General features: G+C 39.2%; 2 protein-coding genes across 5 annotated transcripts in view; both read right to left on the minus strand.

The window, feature by feature from the left end:
- The window catches only part of LOC137981151 (semaphorin-5B-like), a 25,672-nt gene extending 22,242 nt beyond the window's left edge, over positions 1 to 3,430 (minus strand). The window contains exons 1-2 of the mRNA XM_068828492.1: positions 3,371 to 3,430; positions 1,632 to 1,848 (exon numbers count right to left, since the gene is read on the minus strand). The gene's annotated coding sequence lies outside the window, so the exon portion shown is untranslated. The remainder of the gene's footprint in view (positions 1 to 1,631; positions 1,849 to 3,370) is intronic.
- A 12,688-nt stretch (positions 3,431 to 16,118) lies between these two features.
- LOC137978547 (uncharacterized) overlaps positions 16,119 to 20,000 on the minus strand; it is a 16,860-nt gene continuing 12,978 nt past the window's right edge. For all 4 annotated transcript variants that reach the window (XM_068825528.1, XM_068825529.1, XM_068825530.1 and 1 more), the window contains 2 exons: positions 19,254 to 19,323; positions 16,119 to 16,638 (listed from right to left, as the gene is read on the minus strand). In XM_068825528.1, coding sequence (XP_068681629.1) covers positions 16,298 to 16,638; positions 19,254 to 19,323 — 411 coding nt within the window. In that variant the 3' untranslated portion in view covers positions 16,119 to 16,297. The remainder of the gene's footprint in view (positions 16,639 to 19,253; positions 19,324 to 20,000) is intronic.

Here is a 20,000-nt window from a genome sequence, read left to right on the forward strand (position 1 = left end):
AAAACGCGTGCATTTTACATTCTAGCCATTCTCATTCCAGAATTAGGGAGTTTGAGATCTACGACGCGACGGCAACGAAAACGTCACAAAATTTGCATATCTAATGCGCAAAAACAATAGCTTTGCACGCTCTGCACGTGCATTTTTAGTTTTTGTACATTTCTTTCACGTTTTCGGCAAATCTACGACGTGAAATGACCAATTCTCAAGTTTTACGGAGAACGTGAACAAAAGGCAGCGAATTTGAATTTTCTGTCGTAGATTCAATACCGCACCTCCTAATTCAGTTCCTGGAAGGTTACACTAGTTTTTAGAAGATAGGCAAGCCGACATAACGACGAAAACGATTAATAAACCTGAACTTGCAATTTTAAATGACGTTTTCGTTACCGTCTGAAATGGGTGTTCAGGAGAGTCAAACTGATCTAAGTTGCCACACATGTACAGATATAGATTTCATTACTAAAACATCACCTAAAACATTCGCAACCAAGAAAAAGTTGTCCTTCACGTTTTCGGAAAGGATAATTTTGCAATTTTTGGCACTTAAAATGGTCACCTTGCATTTTCGGATGAGCAAATGGTTCGCTGGGAAGTTCTTCAAGTAGAAGGTAACGTTCAGCTAGCGACTTCTGAAATGAAGATATCATGCCCTAAAATTTTCGGACACTATAATTTTCAGATATCCGAACAGACCAAATTCTTTTAGGTAATAAGAACATCTCTTTAGACAGTTTTTATACTCCTTGGGTGCCCCTGTTATTGTTTGCAAATGGTCAGTTACCTGTGCTTTAAGTAAATTGAGAGAATTAGGCATTTTGCATTATTATGATCAGTTTCCAACTTTTGTAAACCAATGACCCTAAATATGACGTCATCGTGTCACGCCCATGGTCACGTGACCAATAAAACTCTACATTTGTCTTCGTGCTACACAATAATGGCCGCTGATTTATGCGGATACAAATTGGCCCTTGTTGCCTCGTTCAAGATAAAATGTTCTTTTGAATTTTGAGGTTAAGAACGAGGCATCAAGGGCTTATTCGAACAAAAACAAAAGAATATTTAAATGGCGGACGGGAAAGGTCAGATTACAACAAACACAAATCAATTGAAATAAACATGGCTTTTTTTACAAAGCAAGGAAATCCGGCTTTTTTTACGATGGAAAAATATTTATACAAAAGCAAAACTATTGTCAAATACTTGTGAAATGTTCGTAACTAGCCACGAACATTTCACAAGTATTTGACAATAGTTTTGCTTTTGTATAAATTAATCTCGTGATTACACGGTTGGGAATCCTTCTGCGATAGACGGCCAGACTGTCAACACATCTAGAATTTGCGAACGGGACTTTGGGCGCGATGCTCAACGAGTTTGCCTTTGAATTCTAAAGGTCTCTGAAGAGTCTCTTGGCCCAGACGAAACGCCGCGTCAGACTAGCCACGAATTTGTTTTTCCCGTTCTTTTACAAGCGCTCCCGGAGCCAGGAGATGCGATTCACTCATTTTGCCTCCCTTTGATTGGATCAAGAATTGGACCAAGAATTGTTTGTTGGAAGTTTTTTCATGATCACTAAATAAAAAGTGTGCCATAAACCATAATACTACCCTTTACTAAAAACCTACCTGGCTCCTTTGCTCCGGGATTTTCAATGGGTGCTTTGTTTTTCGAAGGAATGGACTACACTATTGATAGCGCTTATCGACTTCGTCCCAAGTCTTTAAATCATGATGTGGGCGGAACATTCTTCAACTTTAACAGATCACGTGTTTCCGCCTTAATCAAGGGCTTTTGTAATGCTATACCCTCTCGATAATTCTCGACGAATGTCAACGATTTACCCTAGCAACAAATAATATCACAAAGTGCGGGATCGGTAATCAGAATTCGAAGTACCTACAAGCAACGTGTTTTAGCGTGACAGTAGAAAGTTGTTTAGTAGTTTTTTTTCTCATTGGTCGACTTACGGGTGTGATTTTTCGTTTCTTTGGGGTTAGAGACTTATTCATTGACCTCTCTCCCCTGCCTCACTCAAAACTGGCGTTTTCAAGGAACTCAACTGAAAATAACTTAAGATTGTGTTAATAATGAACTTCAAAGGTTCTTACAAAAATTTGAACAATTTTCTTATTAAATGAATTCTTCTAGTGATTTATTTGTTGCACCAAAGATCGAATCGATTTATCTACTCCAGGTTACTTAGGTAAACAGCTGGGCAGATAAGCTCTTTGTGCTTGACGTGTGGGTCTCTGTATGTGTGTAGGGTAGGCTTCTTCGACCGGGTTTTGGTACCATATACTTCTTAGATAACAGGAAGGCGTGGCCACTGACTGTGAAACCGCATCTGACAACACTTTTTTGTCTTTGTTTAGTCTGCGCATTCGAGCAGTCAAGCATGCTCTTCATGTACCTCGAACCACTGGGAGCCTTCTCGCAGGCTAGTCTTCGTAGAATAAAACTTTCAATAACCGTTTGTCAATTGTTCCAAAAACGAAACAGGATTTTTTTATTCTTTCTTCCCTTCTTTTTACATTGGAAATCAATATTGATATTAGCAGGCAAGTAAGAACTTTAAAAAAAACGACAAAACGTTTAAGATTATAAAACATGTTTCGACAGAAACTTCTGTCATCTTCAGTTGATTAATGAACAAAGCGTTAGAAGTTGAATTTTTAAGTAGGAAAAAGTGCTTATTATGCTAACAACAACGGAATGTACATAAAACGTGACCATGTGAGAATTAAAAGGAAGTCTTAGATTTATGTGATGTAATTGTTGATTTAGAGAAGGTTGTTCTCTTTAAATATGAATAGCCTCTTTTATTTAAGTTGAAATCAAGGTCAAGGCCAATTATACTTGTCTCTTGGCCCGGCGAGACGAAACGCCGCGTCAGACTAGCCACGAACATTTCACAAGTATTTGACAATAGTTTTGCTTTTGTATAAATTAATCTCGTGATTACACGGTTGGGAATCCTTCTGTGATAGAGGGCCAGACTGTCAACATGTAGAATTTGCGAACGGGACTTTGGTCGCGATGCTCAACGAGTTTGCCTTTGAATTCTAAAGGTCTCTGAAGAGTCTCTTGGCCCAGACGAAACGCCGCGTCAGACTAGCCACGAACATTTCACAAGTATTTGACAATAGTTTTGCTTTTGTATAGAGAGAGTCTTGTTTTAAAACTGAATTTGTTTTCCCCGTTCTTTTACAAGCGCTCCCGGAGCCAGGAGATGCGATTCACTCACTTTGCCTCCCTTTGATTGGATCAAGAATTGGACCAAGAATTGTTTGTTGGAAGTTTTTTCATGATCACAAAAGAAAAAGTGTGCCATAAACCATAATACTACCCTTTACTAAAAACCTACCTGGCTCCTTTGCTCCGGGATTTTCAATGGGTGCTTTGTTTTTCGAAGGAATGGACTACACTATTGATAGCGCTTGTCGACTTCGTCCCAAGTCTTTAAATCATGATGTGGGCGGAACATTCTTCAACTTTGACAGATCACGTGTTTCCGCCTTAATCAAGGGCTTTTGTAATGCTATACCCTCTCGATAATTCTCGACGAATGTCAACGATTTACCCTAGCAACAAATAATATCACAAAGTGCGGGATCGGTAATCAGAATTCGAAGTACCTACAAGCAACGTGTTTTAGCGTGACAGTAGAAAGTTGTTTAGTAGTTTTCTTTCTCATTGGTCGACTTACGGGTGTGATTTTTCGTTTCTTTTGGGTTAGAGACTTATTCATTGACCTCTCTCCCCTGCCTCACTCAAAACTGGCGTTTTCAAGGAACTCAACTGGAAATAACTTAAGATTGTGTTAATAATGAACTTCAAAGGTTCTTACAAAAATTTGAACAATTTTCTTATTAAATGAATTCTTCTAGTGATTTATTTGTTGCACCAAAGATCGAATCGATTTATCTACTCCAGGTTACTTAGGTAAACAGCTGGGCAGATAAGCTCTTTGTGCTTGACGTGTGGGTCTCTGTATGTGTGTAGGGTAGGCTTTTTCGACCGGGTTTTGGTACCATATACTTCTTAGATAACAGGAAGGCGTGGCCACTGACTGTGAAACCGCATCTGACAACACTTTTTTGTCTTTGTTTAGTCTGCGCATTCGAGCAGTCAAGCATGCTCTTCATGTACCTCGAACCACTGGGAGCCTTCTCGCAGGCTAGTCTTCGTAGAATAAAACTTTCAATAACCGTTTGTCAATTGTTCCAAAAACGAAACAGGATTTTTTTATTCTTTCTTCCCTTCTTTTTACATTGGAAATCAATATTGATATTAGCAGGCAAGTAAGAACTTTAAAAAAAATGACAAAACGTTTAAGATTATAAAACATGTTTCGACAGAAACTTCTGTCATCTTCAGTTGATTAATGAACAAAGCGTTAGAAGTTGAATTTTTAAGTAGGAAAAAGTGCTTATTATGCTAACAACAACGGAATGTACATAAAACGTGACCATGTGAGAATTAAAAGGAAGTCTTAGATTTATGTGATGTAATTGTTGATTTAGAGAAGGTTGTTCTCTTTAAATATGAATAGCCTCTTTTATTTAAGTTGAAATCAAGGTCAAGGTCAAGGTCAAGGCCAATTATACTTGTCTCTTGGCCCGGCGAGACGAAACGCCGCGTCAGACTAGCCACGAACATTTCACAAGTATTTGACAATAGTTTTGCTTTTGTATAAATTAATCTCGTGATTACACGGTTGGGAATCCTTCTGCGATAGAGGGCCAGACTGTCAACACATCTAGAATTTGCGAACGGGACTTTGGGCGCGATGCTCAACGAGTTTGCCTTTGAATTCTAAAGGTCTCTGAAGAGTCTCTTGGCCGAGAAGAAACGCTGCGTCAGACTAGCCACGAACATTTCACAAGTATTTGACAATAGTTTTGCTTTTGTATAGAGAGAGTCTTGTTTTAAAACTGAATTTGTTTTCCCCGTTCTTTTACAAGCGCTCCCGGAGCCAGGAGATGCGATTCACTCACTTTGCCTCCCTTTGATTGGATCAAGAATTGGACCAAGAATTGTTTGTTGGAAGTTTTTTCATGATCACAAAAGAAAAAGTGTGCCATAAACCATAATACTACCCTTTACTAAAAACCTACCTGGCTCCTTTGCTCTGGGATTTTCAATGGGTGCTTTGTTTTTCGAAGGAATGGACTATACTATTGATAGCGCTTGTCGACCTCGTCCCAAGTCTTTAAATCATGATGTGGGCGGAACATTCTTCAACTTTGACAGATCACGTGTTTCCGCCTTAATCAAGGGCTTTTGTAATCCTATACCCTCTCGATAATTCTCGACGAATGTCAACGATTTACCCTAGCAACAAATAATATCGCAAACAGCGGGATCGGTGATCAGAATTCGAAGTACCTACAAGCAACGTGTTTTAGCGTCACAGTAGAAAGTTGTTTAGTAGTTTTCTTTCTCATTAGTCGGCTTACGGGTGTGATTTTTCGTTTCTTTTGGATTAGAGACTTATTCATTGATCTCTCTCCCCTGCCTCACTCAAAACTGGCGTTTTCAAGGAACTCAACTGAAAATAACTTAAGATTGTAAGTGTTAATAATGAACTTCAAAAGTTCTTACAAAAATTTGAACAAATTTCTTATTAAATGAATTCTTCTAGCGATGCTCAACGAGTTTGCCTTTGAATTCTAAAGGTCTCTGAAGAGTCTCTTGGCCGAGACGAAACGCCGCGTCAGACTAGCCACGAACATTTCACAAGTATTTGACAATAGTTTTGCTTTTGTATAAATTAATCTCGTGATTACACGGTTGGGAATCCTTCTGTTATAGAGGGCCAGACTGTCAACATGTAGAATTTGCGAACGGGACTTTGGTCGCGATGCTCAACGAGTTTGCCTTTGAATTCTAAAGGTCTCTGAAGAGTCTCTTGGCCCAGACGAAATGCTGCGTCAGACTAGCCACGAACATTTCACAAGTATTTGACAATAGTTTTGCTTTTGTATAGAGAGAGTCTTGTTTTAAGACTGAATTTGTTTTTCCCGTTCTTTTACAAGCGCTCCCGGAGCCAGGAGATGCGATTTACTCACTTTGCCTCCCTTTGATTGGATCAAGAATTGGACCAAGAATTGTTTGTTGGAAGTTTTTTCATGATCACTAAACAAAAAGTGTGCCATAAACCATAATACTACCCTTTACTAAAAACCTACCTGGCTCTTTTGCTCCGGGATTTTCAATGGGTGCTTTGTTTTTCGATGGAATGGACTACACTATTGATAGCGCTTGTCGACTTCGTCCCAAGTCTTTAAATCATGATGTGGGCGGAATATTCTTCAACTTTGTCAGATCACGTGTTTCCGCCTTAATCAAGGGCTTTTGTAATGCTATACCCTCTCGATAATTCTCGACGAATGTCAACGATTTACCCTAACAACAAATAATATCACAAAGTGCGGGATCGGTGATCAGAATTCGAAGTACCTACAAGCAACGTGTTTTAGCGTGACAGTAGAAAGTTGTTTAGTAGTTTTCTTTCTGATTGGTCGACTTACGGGTGTGATTTTTCGTTTCTTTTGGGTTAGAGACTCATTCATTGATCTCTCTCCCCTGCCTCGCTCAAAACTGGCGTTTTCAAGGAACTCAACTGAAAATAACTTAAGATTGTGTTAATAATGAACTTCAAAGGTTCTTACAAAAATTTGAACAATTTTCTTATTAAATGAATTCTTCTAGTGATTTATTTGTTGCACCAAAGATCGAATCGATTTATCTACTCCAGGTTACTTAGGTAAACAGCTGGGCAGATAAGCTCTTTGTGCTTGACGTGTGGGTCTCTGTATGTGTGTAGGGTAGGCTTTTTCGACCGGGTTTTGGTACCATATACCTCTTAGATAACAGGAAGGCGTGGCCACTGACTGTGAAACCGCATCTGACAACACTTTTTTGTCTTTGTTTAGCCTTCGCATTCGGGCAGTCAAGCATGCTCTTCATGTACCTCGAACCACTGGGAGCCTTCTCGCAGGCTAGTCTTCGTAGAATAAAACTTTCAATAACCGTTTGTTAATTGTTATATAAAAGAAACACGATTTTTTATCCTTTCTTCCTCTCTTTTTACATTGGAAATCAATATTGATATTAGCAGGCAAGTAAGAAATTTAAAAAAAAACGACAAAACGTTTAAGATTATAAGATATGTTCCGACAGAAACTTCTGTCATCTTCAGTTAATTAATGTACAAAGCTGTAGAAGTTGAATTTATAAGTAGGAAAAAGTGCTTATTATGCTAGTAACAACGGAATGTACATAAAACGTGACAATGTGAGAATTAAAAGGAAGTCTTAGATTTATGTGATGTAATTGTTGATTCAGAGGAGGTTGTTCTCTTTGAATATGAATAGCCTCTTTTATCTTGTTGTCGTTTTCTTTCAAGTTGAAATTAAGGTCAAGATCAATGTCAATTTATTTAACGTCGGTAGTTCCTTCAGTTACGAAACTGGTATCAATGGAAGCCGACGGTGCGCCTTTTACCCCCCTCCCTCCCTCTGTCAGTGCTCCGTTTCACAGATATTTAAAGCTATAGCTACACGGGTCAGGGGAAAGTGGAAACAGACGTTGAAGTCACCGAGGATCGAACTAGGGACCCCTTGCTCAGAAAGCCGTGCACTAGCTAACTGAGCTACGCCTGCAGATGGTGGTTTTTGAGGAGAGGGGAAAACCGGAGTACCCCGCGAGGAAAAACCTCTCTGAGCAGAGTACAGAACCAACAAACTCAATCCACATACGGCGTAGAATCCGGGAATCGATCCTGGGCCACATTGGTGGAAGGCGAGTGCTCTTGCCACTGCGCCAGCCCTGCTCCCCCAATCAATATTGTTGACACAACCCAGTCACCCCTTTACTGACACCCATTGAATTCATTAAGGGTGGACCATTCCTGCACTTTGACAGATCCCGAAAAAGTGGTATAGCTTCTTTAAAAAAGTTTCCGGCGAGAGAGAGCGCAAAGAAAGATAATACAGTTTGTCAAACTCTTAATGCGAAACTCGGAAATTCGTGAACACTGATATAATTATTTATAGTATCCTATTGGGGGTTTTACTTTGCTTAATCACTATACAAACAATTAACATTGCAGAAATATTGCTAGTTTTGGACTATACGGTTTTCCGAGTTTCACAGTGATCATGCTTGACACGAATTTCAATAAAGTGTTATATAAAACAGAAAACGAAAGCAATTATTCCGAGAAATCGTAAACCGAATACCATTCATTTTGGGTTGACCCCGATCTTCCCATCTCCCAAAAATGATGTCAACGCATTTCATGCCAAAAATGTGAAACAATCTGATTTTCTGTAACTGTCACAGAGGACTGAAAATCAGAAAAAAACATTCGAAGCATTGTCACGTCCGTTTTTATTCTAGAGACGCATTATCAGTCTGAACGAGCTTGGGAAAGACCTCCTCAGTAACATGACCTAGAATGGATCTATTCTAACTAACGAACGACTGAGATAATTAGAGATTCGAAAACTGGAAGAGATTAAATAGGATAAAAGGCCAAAAAGTAGACAGATTGCACTTCAGATCTTTAACAGTCAAACATGAATTTCGTAGGCAACAATAAACACTGAACTGCGTTATACATTAATAATTCTTACAAATAAATAGCTTCAAGTTTTTTCTTAAAACGATACGTAGGCAAGAGAGTTTGCAGATTAGGAGGATTGTAGAACTTATGACCTTGATAAAAAGCGCGGAGAATCGTTTAGTATTAGTTCTGCAGTAAAGTAATGGGAAGCTCTTACAATTTCTTGTATAATAGGAATGTATTTGAATTTTTCAGTAAAACAATTTTGTTTGCTAACAGTGAACGGGAAGGGTTGACATTTGATAGGAGTACATAAATTTGCCCAGTTGCAACCTATATATGTTGCAGGTAAAACCCGGTCTCAGGTTGAATCCGTTTTTACAGGTTAAATTGGTGATCCTCACTTTACCTAGGTTGAATATGCATTCAGATGAGTTCAGGAAACTTTGTTTGGAGCCTAAATTAAACCTCGAGAAAAAATAGGGTCAGGTTAGGATTAGTTTTGGTTATTATACATCGATATCAATTCTGACTTTTCAGTGTACAAAAGTAAATAATGAAAAGAACTGTGTTGGGTTGATCATGTTCGTCGCTGAAGTGTAGCGGTGAAGACACAGGACTATAGATCTCGAATCACAGGTAAATGCATAGTACAGTTCTTTGATCTCTAATAATTTTGCAGTGTTGAGACTGAATGGGCAAGTGCGTGAATACTGAAACCGATAACCGATTAGGAAGCTGCCTCGAAGTAATGGCAGGAAAAGACTTGAGTTTTATGATATACTTGGACAGGTATTGCCATGCATATGAGTTGCTTTACATCGGAGGCTATCGTGAAAGTGGCCTGTAGATAGTCACTATGAAAAATGTACCTAAGTTCTAGCTTCGTATTAAGTACTTCCTGCCGCATACCTCAAGGATAGCTCCTTGGACCAATTCCGTTTGATTCACTAATTTCTCCTTTCCTAACCTATGACACACAGCCTGGGGTAATAGATATTTCAACTTAAAATCATGTTCCTTGAAGAAATTCAAAGTGTTAAAAACGAACAAATTTCTTATTCAATTAATTCTTCTAATGATTTATTTATTGCAACACGGATCAAATTGATTTACCTATTCCAGGTTAGTTGCAGATAGGCCCTTGTGCTTGACTTGGGGGTCTCTTTAAGTGCAATCGGGCTTTGCTTTGGCATCCTTTTCCTTTTGGGTTATAGAGATCTTTTTCAAGGAGGTAATTTTTACGTTCCTTGCAAATCACGAAACTCACATTTGAACCAGATTAACGATCGGAAATAGTTTGATGGTATTGTGTAACTTCTTAAGTTGCATTCAAAATTATCTTACTTGTTACCAGAGTAGCGTGATACTAATGTCTAGGATTCCGTTGACTGTTTGCTGGTGTCACTGTACTAAGCCTGAGTGCAATTGTATGATATTTAGATTCTTATGCTTTCGTCCCGGGTCTACAGGAACTCATAAGATCGTGCTTGAGAAACAGGATCGAAAAGTGGAGTTTGATTCTGGTGGCTACCACTTCGCATCTTCAGTGCGGTCAGCGGCCACTAGTGGTGGTAGCAGAGGCATGGTGCGAGCCAGAAGGTTAGCTCAAGAAGTGCCGTCACTCGCAACGTCACTTCCGCTGTCTTTCAGCTCAAGTGTGTTCGTGCGAAGCGATAAAGAGAGGCTAGATGTAATGAAGGTAATTGATGTGCATGTACATGACGCTTACCTCCAGAAATGAAAAATGTAGAAGTGTGTTTGACCCTCATGTGAAATGCACATTTTATGGGTTAATTTTTTTGTCAAACTGGAATTTTGTTTTTTTGACAACCAATTTTTAAGAGCTTTAACAGTTCCTAGGAAAATTTTACTGAAGCAAAAAGTCAGGGCCTCCAAAAAGATTTTTCCATTTGTAACGACTTTCAATCCTATGTTGCCCAACGTTAATTACATCATCAAAAAACATCTACATTTTTTGGAATCGCATCCTAAATTAAAAGAGCTTTTTCCAAAAAATTCCATCATTCCATCGTACTGCAGATCCAAAAATCTTAAAGAAATTTTAGCACCTTCTAAACTTGAATCTGCGCCCTCGCAAAGAATCAGTTCGCCTGCAGGAGGATGCTTTAAATGTGACAAAAGCAGATGTGACCTGTGTAAGAATTATTTTGTTGAGTCCAGAATTTCAGTAGCTTCAAAACGGGAAAATCGTATTCAATTAGACCCAATCTAACTTGCGATTCCAAAAATGTCATCTATTTGGCCTCTTGCAAAAAATGCCAACTCCAGTACATCGGCTCCACCACAACAGAATTCAAAGTTAGATTCAGAGGTAAAGGTAAAGTCTGCTTACGAGCCTAGAGGGCCCATCAGGCCGGCGCTTATCTCCGGTTTCTTTAGCATGAAGCGACTAGGAGTATTTCTACTCCCCCCTGGATGGGATGCCAGTCCATCGCAGGGTTACCCCCAGCATTAAATTCGCCGGTACCCATTTATACACCTGGGTGGAGAGAGGCACCGTTTGAGTAAAGTGTCTTGCCCAAGAACACAACACAATGTCCCCGGCCAGGCCCCGAACCCGGACCACTCGATCCGGAGTCGAGCGCACTAACCATGAGGCCACCGCGCCTCCCGTTAGATTCAGAAACCATAAATCATCTATGGTTACAAATAAAAAATCTTGTGAAGTTGCAGTTCACTTCAATAGCACCTCACATTCGCTTCAAGATTTTTCTTTTCAAGGCATTGATCAAATTAGCCATGATTGCACGCAAGTTGATAAACTACTTATTACAAAGGAAGCTTATTGGAGTGCCCAACTATTCACGCTATCACCTTATGGTCTTGACAAAAGACAGGAATTCCATTCAAAGAATAGTACCATATCCTCACTGCATACTCATTACCTCATCGCATAAGATTAAGTTATGGGAAGAGTCCGCGACTGATGAGGCAGTAGGCATGCAACGAGGATAGTACCATATCCTCACTGCATACTCATTACCTCATCGCAGAAGATTAAGTTATGGGAAGAGTCCGCTCCTGCCCTCGCCACCACGACAACAACTCATAAATTGGCAAACAACACGGGTACCAAACGTTTCCAACATGACTCCCCTTTAATTCTCTCCATTACTCAAATTCCTCTTAATAACCCTAATTCTAAACGGTACTCCAAAAAAAAAAAAAAAAAGAAACGTAACTGCTGGATGTTAGCCAGGTCCGCTGAAGCAACGACCATACTCGGCGAAGGAAGGGCGCCAACGAAAGGGGAGGTCCCCTGCCTTATACTACACACGGGGATATCACCGGAAGGAGGAGCAAGAGCACTAACTTTGGAATAAAATGAAACAGGACCCTATAAAGAAAAGGGAGAAATTTGATAAACGAAAAACGCGGAAATAAGCCAAAAGCAGGGAAACCACCCCTTCGTTGACCCCGAGCTCCGAACTAGGTCCGAAATTGAGACACACAGCAGGCCCCCCTAAGGTCAACGAAGAAAGTGAGTGAAATAGGGTGAAAAAGAAAACGTTAAACAAACTAATGCGAGAACAAAAATTTATTGTAAACTGAGGCATAAGAGACTATTGTCCAACACGACTGCGACCAAACTGTGCCCCCGCTGGTGGGGCACGGCACGCCCGAGCGATATGTCCCCATCTTAAGCACCTGAAGCACTGAACCTGGGCACGGCCAGGGTAGGGGGCTGGCCTGCGCATTGCAGAACCAGGACGAACAGGCATGGCAGGTGGAGGTACCTTTCCGACTCCCTTCAAAATCGCGTTTGCGTCTTTGGCCACCTTTGCTCGCACGGGATCCCCCAACAATCCCAGAAAAAGACGCTGAAGCTGTTGGTCATCCACAAAATCCGACGTGGTCTTTATCTCATCCAAAGCGGCAGCGTACTCATCGGCTTTTTGGTGGTTCTCGTTTCTGGCCAAACGCAACAACGACTGTAAGAGCTCAACCGCCTCATACTTGTCAAACATCGCTGCTGGTCGATTTATATAACGACGAAGCGCAGCCAAGGCTGACTCAGAACTGTCTAGAGTCCTAAGGCGTTCCAAGGAAATGACCTTTCCCTCTAATACTCTAATGCGATCGGCAGCCTATCATGAAAAAGAAAACACACTTGAGGCTATTGTCTTCACCAGCGACATGCCCCAACGTTCTCCAAAAATAATAAACCTAAAAAGTCACTAGCTGGTGGGATACCAAACATTCCCCACCGAAGGAGAGCATAATAAAACAAACAGTGCAAGAAAACGATAACATCCTACGTCATAATATCGCCGTAACCCGCGGCAAAGCGTAACACTGAAAAAAGCGCAACCATACAAATGAAGCTATTATACATAGACCGCGCAAAACTGTCTCAACTGGCGGAAATCCTTAAGTTATAAGTACACTGATTGCAACGTCTACCGAGGATATGCCTTCGCCAGTAAAAACTAGAGGTATACCAAACAGACAAACGCTCCATAAAACTCTTCACTGGTGGAATACCGATTTGAAATGAACGCAATACTGCCCTCACCAGTGGAAATCCATAAATCATGTGCAACTTGAAAGATCTATGCCACGAGCTGCCTTCGCCAGTTTAGAAAATCTAGCGTTGCACCAAATTACGAATATTGTACCAAACCCTTCACTGGTGGAATACCAAATTAGAACACACGCAAAACTGACTTCATCAGTGGAAACCCATAATATTTAAGCACACACATGTCCTAAATACCATCGCCAAAAAGAAACTAGCGGGCTGCTCCACACTAAATTGTAACGCCGGAGACATGGCACAAACAAGGCTTTTCTTACTCTGTCCGGCACTAGACCCGTCCCACATTAATCATGCCAGAAACTAAGAATTTCCTTAAATACTAAAATAAACAGATACCAAGGCGAAACCCAATATACCGAGGGAAAAATTTGGAACTAGGGAAAACGCCTTTGAAACGATTGTATCGTACACGCTGTCAAGACTCTAGTTTTTGTCTTTGTATTAAGTGTAATTTGTTTATTTAACGCAAGCAAAAACAAGAATCTGCCAAGTTGACAATGCATGCGAAGGAAGTCATTTACATTTTTCCTAACGGCTTAGACATCTAAGAATCCCGGACATAAACTGTCTGCTCTTAAATAGACAGCACGATATACAGATACGCCGTTTTCCGCCCAAAGTTTTCCTGCAAAACTTAAACTCTTCTTGCTAGCCTGAATAGAAAAAAAAATTACTTCCCTGTAATTTACTTTTGAAAGGGTACAGTTTTCTTTCAAGAGCAAATATTTGTTAAGGCGATTCGTCATCATGGAAAAACGAAAACCGCTCTAACCATTTCAGCTTTGGGTAATTTGTGGTAATTAGTTATATTTTTCATTTTGTTGTGATTTTCTTGTTCTTTGTTCAAATCCCCTGTTGTTTTGCAGAGGAAGGGAAAGAAATTAATACACGAAAATACGCGTCTTTAATCCTTCAATTAGATACTCCTAAATCAGAATATACTATACTAGGAGTTTAACTAGATATGCCACATAGGACAGACCACAACACCGGGAACTCCATGCCTACTTTTTGCAAATAGTATATAGAAGATATTTTACGTCCCACAGGGTTATAAACACAATTGAAAGGTTGTGAGACGAGGCCTACGGTTTATCGTCCTTATCTGAGAAGACTAGAGAGTCTAACCACTTGCAGATGACATTACAAAGGCAGCACTTTCTCCTCAGTTATTTAAAGACCCTAATTAAGTTGTTCCGGCCGGAGTTTTTGATCCCACGACCCCCCACACAGTAGTCCACAGTAGTCCACCGTGGGTGGTGCTGCACTTACGGAAAGAGATCTCCTCATCAACATGGGTCAACTTGAGGGCTGACTTTGATACCGTTCCAGTAGACTGGCTTTGACTCTTCCTATAGATACCCCAGTGTAACTCGGAAAGACCCAAGCGACCTAGAGACCCTTTACATGGAGGGAAGAAAAACCTTTCACTAAGAAGATCCTGAAGGACGAAAAAAGTTCTCGCTTGGTTTACAATCACTGTAAAGCTATCTTTCCGAATAAGTGATTGATGTTGTAGAGGGGGAAATGGTGGGAAAGTGATTTAAATGTTTGTCACTGTATTGTCGGAGACTGAAGCTTACATCATAAATTTAATTGTTTCCTATCTTTCTAACGGTCACGCTGGATGCGTTCGAATGAACCAATCATTTAGTAGCGTTTGACAGGTATCGGAAATGCAGCATGCGGTGCAACGAGTACGTCTTTTTCCTTCTGCTGGTTTACTCTGGAGACGCTTCGCCTCCCTCAGTTCTATACAAGATGGTGCGTTCTGGGCACGACAGAAAAACGGATTTTAGTAAAAAGCAATGGAAACCACATTTTCTAACACAATAAGGAGCTTAAGCGAGGACAATGGCCAAGGCTACGAGATCGCCACAAAACAATGGTTGCCGTCACACTTGAGAGAAACACAGTGTAACACTAGTGTAGACACTACTCGAGAGTCAACTCTCTGGTGTTTTGAATCCCTAGGGGAACACTGAACAATAGAACGTGATTTAACACCAGTGTTAACTCCCTAATGCGACTACAACCAATAGTTGTGGTCACACTAGCCCTTTTACCCATGGGTAAATAGCGTTTGTCCATGCGCATTTTTGTGTGTAACCGCTTTCCCTAGACCGAAACTGCCCTAGGATTATTTCCATGGATACATCACAAAAGAACAAAAGAATTTCCCATGACTGTTCCTGAACTGGAAAGTACTGTTCACCTGCTCCCTGGGATGGCTTGGCCAATCATAAAGCAGAACGTAGCTAATACACGAAGATCATGTCCCTAATTATATTAATTATACCCTATTGTTTTACCCAGAGGGGAGTCTTTTACTGTTTAACTGCATCCCTGAGTAAAGTAATGCAAAGCCAAAGCAATTCGCTAATTATTTTCGACACTCAATTGAAAACCGCTCTACAAACTTTCCATGTCAAAAGATTTGGAGTAATCGCAATATTATTACAATAGCGGGAAATAATGCTAAGCTCCCTAATTTTTGGACAGGTTACTTTTCACAGGTCACTCGTTTCGAAACCTTTACCAATGCTAAACATAGACCTTATTAGGCCTAAAAACGACATTTGGGCATAAGGTTTTGGGTTGCTTTGGTATAGGTAGAACAACGACCTGGTGACCTGTGAAAAAATACCTACAGCTCAGGCCCGCCGCAAATTTTTTAACGGAGACAAATTCCGCGCAAAATGCTAATAATTCGTTTATTCCGAAAACACTGCAACGTTGTCTTCATGTTGCCTGCATGTCTTTGTGTCATGCTATACAACGAAGGACTGAAATTTATTTCTCGGGAAACGGTTTCAACTTGCACTTTCTTTTTGAGCTGGAGATTTCGTCAATGACATCGATCAATTATGACTGCGGAATAGGAATGCGCTAGTCCCACTTTAGTTGATCTGAGCAGAGTTGTAGGTCTCCAGTAAATGTCCACTCACAAGTATTTGGGACCACAATTATTTTTTATTTCAGTTTTAAAGAATGATATTACAGCTATAAGTCTTTTAAGAGACAGTTGTGACGACTTTGTCCTCTACAAAACAGCAAAACTACAATTAGAAGTCTAGCTTTAAATCCCTTAAGTCATAAAAACTGGTGCTCGTTCTATTGTCGCGTTTATGTGTCGTAGAGCGATTGGAGCGCGCTCAAATCAAAAATGCCCCGAAGTAGGAGTGAACGGTCCACATCCATACTTTAGTAGTTGAAGTTGGCCATGAGGCTGTCTTCGCCATGATGACGTCACCAGCTTTCACTTTAAACACTCCGCCAGTGTACAAGGTCCCTTCGCTGTTTGTTGTTTTCATCGGTGTTGTCATGGTAACAAGTTTGTTGTTAACAAAGAGGTTTACTCTCCCATTGTTATAATAATAGATGAGTAAGTAGATGTAGTACCGTCCAGAGATGGGCACCGTCAGTTTTCCGTCATTGTACGTCATTCCGCCGGCAAGATGGCTGTTGGGGGCGCTAACAGACCAGTCTTTGATCGCTGGAAGGAAAAGAGAATTGGCTTAGTTCTTTCTTATTCACTTAAAGGAAACGAAGTAAGAGAGAGAGTGTGTCCTGTAAATTGAAGAAAAACTGAAGACACATTTAGTGTTAAGTTTTATGAAGTTTGCCAAAAATAAGTGAAACTCATTTGATTTCAGTTTTAATCATAACCATTACAATTTTCTCAAATTTGATTGGTGCATTAACTGCTTTATTTTCACTGATTATTGTGTAGGGTTGAAATCGGACAGTTGGCTGTAACCGGATACCTGAAATCGGACAGTTACATCAACCAATCATATTAAGTGCACTCAGTTTAATCCACCAATCACAGAATTTATCACAATAGCCATAGCAACAACCTTTTACCCTACGTACCAAACTGGGGATTTTTCAAAATGGACAAATTGGGAACATTAGACAGTGAAAAAGGAATGTATTAATTTTGTTTTCTCGGAAATTGCATGTAATGGTTATGATTAAGTGGTAACAGGTCCTTCGTGTCGTCCAATTTGGTTTATGATCATACTAGTGATTAAACAAATGGGACTCCCGCTACACGGTCGTTCGATTTTGTTAATCACTCGAATGATTACAGACCAAATTTGACTCCACTCAGTCCTATTACCATTATAAATAACGAGAAAGAATTAACTGAAGACAAAAGTAAAATTATCATGGTATTTTTTCGGTTTTTCCGACCAACAGCAACTCTTTGTTAGCCGCTAGCCGCAATAACAAAAAGTTGTTCCATAAAATTGAACTTTTAACTTTTAACTTTTTTTCCGGTTTACAATACTCACCGGGAATGCACTTAAAAGCATTGGACATGGTTTAGGATTTTTTTTTAACACATTACAAAAAACAAAACTACTGTAGAAATTCAAAAGAACGCAGTTCAATGTTGAGAGTAACAAATTAACGTAGACATTCTTTTTTTGTATAAGAACGTCTACTTTTATGGCTAATACTGAACGTTCTTGGCTTTTTTTGGCGACTTCAGCCTGGAAACGTTCTTAACATGTTTTAAAAGTTGTGTGCTATTCTCAAGTTCGACTATAAACTGAGTTGTTCTTCCGCGTATTATGCAATAAGAAAACCACATTGTTAATGTTAAAAACGTCCCGAAGTATTTGAGTTACTACAGTTTTAAATTTCTTTTACCATTATTTATACTACACAAAAACAAAAAGCTGAACAAATGAGCAAATTAAAGACATTCTTAACTGACTCTCAGCCTGGCCGTCGGGTATGTTCTTAGTATGTTCTTACAAACATACATACATACATTTATTGAAGCTCCCTTTACAGGGCTTTTCAGCCACAATATATTAAAATTACAAGATAAGACAAAGGAATAACTAATGAAATTAACAACTAAGGAAATAAAGATAAATCAACTTTACGTTAAAAGCATATTTACAAGTCTCGTCTTGAAAGTACCAGAGTTCACTACTTCTTTAAGGTCTCTTCTTAGGGAAGCTCAAACCAGTTTCAACATTTTTAAGAGACCTTGTTATTAGAAGGATCCACAATACAAACATCCTCAACAAGATGCAGTCATTTTTGTGACGTAACAAGTTACTATGGCAACAGGAAAGCCTTGCAAAGACACCCTCTATTTTGGCTTCACAGGCTCATATCTGAAAAACGAACCCGGTGACCCCAATTTTATTGCACAAAAGTGATCAAAAGGCCAAGATAAACTGTCTGCAAAGTTTAAAAAAATATATGTGGAGCGGATTCACAGCCCCCTTAAATTTTCAATTATTTAAAGTGGCTCTGAATCCTCTGCATAGAATTTTTTTAAACGTTGCAGAAAGATTCACTCTGGAATGCTGATTACATTTCAGAGATAAAAAATGGGGGTCACCGATAAATTTTTTTTTCTGAGATGTGAGCAGCTAAATCCAAAGTATGGAGTGTTTTTGCAGGGCTTTTCTGTTGGCATGGTAACTTTTTACGTCACAAATTTCAGTAATAATTGGTGTTTGATATGGTACCATAACATCGCTGTTAAGTGATAAATTGTTGTAGTGTCAATCCTTCTAATAATAACGTTTCTTTGAAGTGTTCAAACTGATGAGAGTCACGTTAAAATTTTTGTTAGTCTCATTCTTAACTTTCTAATAAAAAAGTGTGTATTTGAAGAGGGAGATAATGCGTAAAACGTATGATAATGTGAAAAATCAGTGTAAAGCGAGGTGATTGAAAACAATACAAGCAAGCAAAAGATTCGCCATCAAAAATGTTCGCTCGAATTGACTTATCAATACTAGTAATTTTATTTTGTTTTTGTAATTTTTGTACTTTAGTATTTTACATTATTCTCTCTCTCCCTCCCCTCTTCCCCCTCCCCCTCCCTCTCCACATTTATGTCATTGTCAACATTGAACTAAATAATGACCGAAGACGGATGCCAAAACATCGTTCGCAACTCTTTCCGTTAATTTTCACTGTAAAATACTTTTCAAAAGTTTAATTTTTTTTTCACTTGAAAACTGGGATGACTTCTAGGTCGAGCATAAGGTGTGAATTTGTATTTAGTTTTCGCAGCTCACATGAAGCACACATGAAGAAACGTTTAGCAACAGAAATAAAAATCTTTAATACTTATGGCTCCCTGATAGGTTTTTACTCCTATGTTTCTACCCTCGAGATGTGCTGAGGGTTTGTTGTCATTCTGCAAAAGAACGAAAGTAAACAGTTCATCACTGAAGTATATGACATTGGAATATTCCCACGTTATGGTTCATGGTTCATTTATGGTTCATTTATTTCACACTATTTACATAACATTAACATAGAAAGAAAAGTATAGTCACAACACATGGTTACAAGATAAAATAATTAGAGTACAGGTTATAAAATGTGTCTAGTGGTCAAAGTAGCGAAGGCTTTCTAGTTGACCACCACCTACTTTTAAGTAAACGAAGAAATGACACTGAGCTTTACTGGGATATAAAAAAAAACATTTGTAGAGCCTAGGACTAATGTACAGAAGAAAATTACATGTATATAACTTAAGCATATTAGAGATATACTGAACCACGTGAGAAATCTATACAGGACAAGATTAGCAAAAGGGGAAAAAATTAAAAGGAACATACAAACAAACAGACAACAACAACAGCAACAACGACAAACAAAAACAAAAGAAAAAAACGACACGTCATCAACAACAGCAGCGGTAACAAACACAAAAAATATAAGAAGACAATTATTATTATTATTATTATTATTATTATTATTATTACTATTATATTATTATTATTATTATTATTATATTTTAAACAAGGTCCATTCTTATTATTAAATAGTTACGTGCTATACATTTGACCATTAAACAGAACATACATT

The sequence above is a fragment of the Montipora foliosa genome, chromosome 12, assembly GCF_036669935.1.
Source record: "Montipora foliosa isolate CH-2021 chromosome 12, ASM3666993v2, whole genome shotgun sequence".
Taxonomy (NCBI): Eukaryota; Metazoa; Cnidaria; class Anthozoa; order Scleractinia; family Acroporidae; genus Montipora; species Montipora foliosa.